The sequence below is a fragment of the Borostomias antarcticus genome (genome assembly GCF_949987555.1).
Source record: "Borostomias antarcticus genome assembly, chromosome: 11".
NCBI classification, from domain to species: Eukaryota; Metazoa; Chordata; class Actinopteri; order Stomiiformes; family Stomiidae; genus Borostomias; species Borostomias antarcticus.
In genome coordinates, this window is record NC_140244.1 from 27868955 (window position 1) to 27871454 (window position 2500).

Here is a 2500-nt window from a genome sequence, read left to right on the forward strand (position 1 = left end):
TAGATAGATAGATAGATAGATAGGAAGATAAGAGTGATACTGACAGGCCCTGGGGGTTAGATAGATAGATAGATAGATAGATAGATAGATAGATAGATAGATAGATAGATAGATAGATAGATAGATAGATAGATAGATAGATAGATAGATAGATAGATAGATAGATAGATAGATAGATACTGACAGGCCATGGGGGATAGATAGATAGATAGATAGATAGATAGATAGATAGATAGATAGATAGATAGATAGATAGATAGATAGATAGATAGATAGATACTGACAGGCCCTGGGGATTAGATAGATAGATAGATAGATAGATAGATAGATAGATAGATAGATAGATAGATAGATAGATAGATAGATAGATAGATAGATAGATAGATAGATAGATACTGACAGGTCCTGGGGGTTAGATAGATAGATAGATAGATAGATAGATAGATAGATAGATAGATAGATAGATAGATAGATAGATAGATAGATAGATAGATAGATACTGACAGGCCCTGTGGGTTAGATAGATAGATAGATAGATAGATAGATAGATAGACAGATAGATAGATAGATAGATAGATAGATAGATAGATAGATAGATAGATAGATAGATAGATAGATACTGACAGGCCCTGGGGGTTAGATAGATAGATAGATAGATAGATAGATAGATAGATAGATAGATAGATAGATAGATAGATAGATAGATAGATAGATACTGACAGGCCCTGGGGGTTAGATAGATAGATAGATAGATAGATAGATAGATAGATAGATAGATAGATAGATAGATAGATAGATAGATAGATAGATAGATAGATAGATAGATAGATAGATAGATAGATAGATACTGACAGGCCCTGGGGGTTAGATAGATAGATAGATAGATAGATAGATAGATAGATAGATAGATAGATAGATAGATAGATAGATAGATAGATAGATACTGACAGGCCCTGGGGGTTAGATAGATAGATAGATAGATAGATAGATAGATAGATAGATAGATAGATAGATAGATAGATAGATAGATAGATAGATAGATAGATAGATAGATAGATAGATACTGACAGGCCCTGGGGGATGCACTCCAGCACCAGGCTGTGGCCCTTGAGGGCCAGCAGAGAGCTGTGGTGTCCTGAGGGACTGAGCAGGTGGGGCTTCTTACTGCTCGCCACAGCGTTACCTGGGGGAGAGGGGACAGGGGAGGAGGGAGGGAGGGGGGGGGGGGAGGGGAGGGGGGAGGAGGGGGAGAGAGGGGAGGAGGGTAAGAGGAAGGGAGGGGCAGGGGGGGAGAGCAGAAGGAACAGGATGGTGGAGGGGAAGGAGTGGGAGAAATTCAGTTCACTCATGCTGTGAATCATCACTAATTCAATTAGCTTTATTGGCAGGAAATACTCAGTACGTAAATATTGCCAATTGCAAAGCATATAACTAAATAACAAACAGCAAAAAAACAAAAAGGAGATGATGACAACATTGTACTCATTAGAAGAAATATATAGAAATAAGAAATGCTGTAATAAAGGGTTAGAAATAATAATCATCACAATGTGTGTATATATATATATATAGGCCTATGTTTGTGAAACACAGGCACATTTATGCACACACAGACTTACACCAATGTTTGCCATGTCTCTCCTATGATGTTATTAGCCTCTCTTACTCTGAAAATGTAATTTAATGTTATTTATTGCTCTATAAATGTTCTTAGCCGGTAGACAAACATACTCCAGGAGCTTGCTTGATCGCCTTGTTGAGAGGGGTCAGGGAAGAATTTTTACAGCTCACTTATCTGGCCCCCGGGTGATTACTGTTTTTTTGCTTCCCTCTGGAATATGTAGAGAGTGGGTCGTATGCCCACCTCCCTTGTTCTCTGTAAAGCGCATTGTGTTGCCTCTGGGTATGAAATGCGCTATATAAATAAAGCTTTGATTGATTGATTGATTGATTGATTGAAACGTTTCACCAAACATGGCAATAAACAACATGCACAACCCTTTTTTTTCCGTTTGCTTTTGTGTTTGTGTGTTTTTTATGTGTGCGTGAGTAAGCATGTGTGTGTTTGTGTGTGTGTGTGTATATGTACTATGTGTGCGTGAATGCGTGGTGCGTGTGTGTGTGTGTGTGTGTGTGTGTGTGTACTGACTGGGCAGGACAGTGAGAGAGACAGGCTCTTTGGGCAGGATGGTCCTGGCGTAGATGTACTGCGCATGACAGGTGTAGTCGTCTCTGCTGTCATTCGTCAGAACGTTGGCAAAGTAAAGGTTCCCGTCCAGCCCTGTGGTGATTCGCTCACTCCGAACTATGTGATTCAGTCCTGGGGGAAAGGAGCGAGAGGGAGAGAGAGGGGGAGAGAGAGGGAGAGAGAGAGGGGGAGAGAGAGGGAGAGAGAGGAAGGGAGAGGGAGAGAGAGGAAGAGAGAGAGAGAGGGAGAGAGAGGAAGGAAGAGGGGAGAGAGAGGGAGAGAGAGGGACGGAGAGGGAGAGAGAGGAAGAGA

At 40.9% G+C, this 2500-nt stretch overlaps 1 protein-coding gene across 1 annotated transcript in view; it reads right to left on the bottom strand.

Moving 5' to 3' along the window:
* LOC311315571 (neural cell adhesion molecule L1.1-like) overlaps window positions 1-2500 on the bottom strand; it is a gene marked incomplete at both ends in the record, with an annotated part of 48701 nt that overhangs the window by 31942 nt on the left and 14259 nt on the right. Inside the window, 2 exon segments of the mRNA XM_084446239.1 lie at window positions 1069-1183; window positions 2150-2320. Of these exon segments, the coding sequence (XP_084302365.1) occupies window positions 1069-1183; window positions 2150-2320 (286 nt within the window).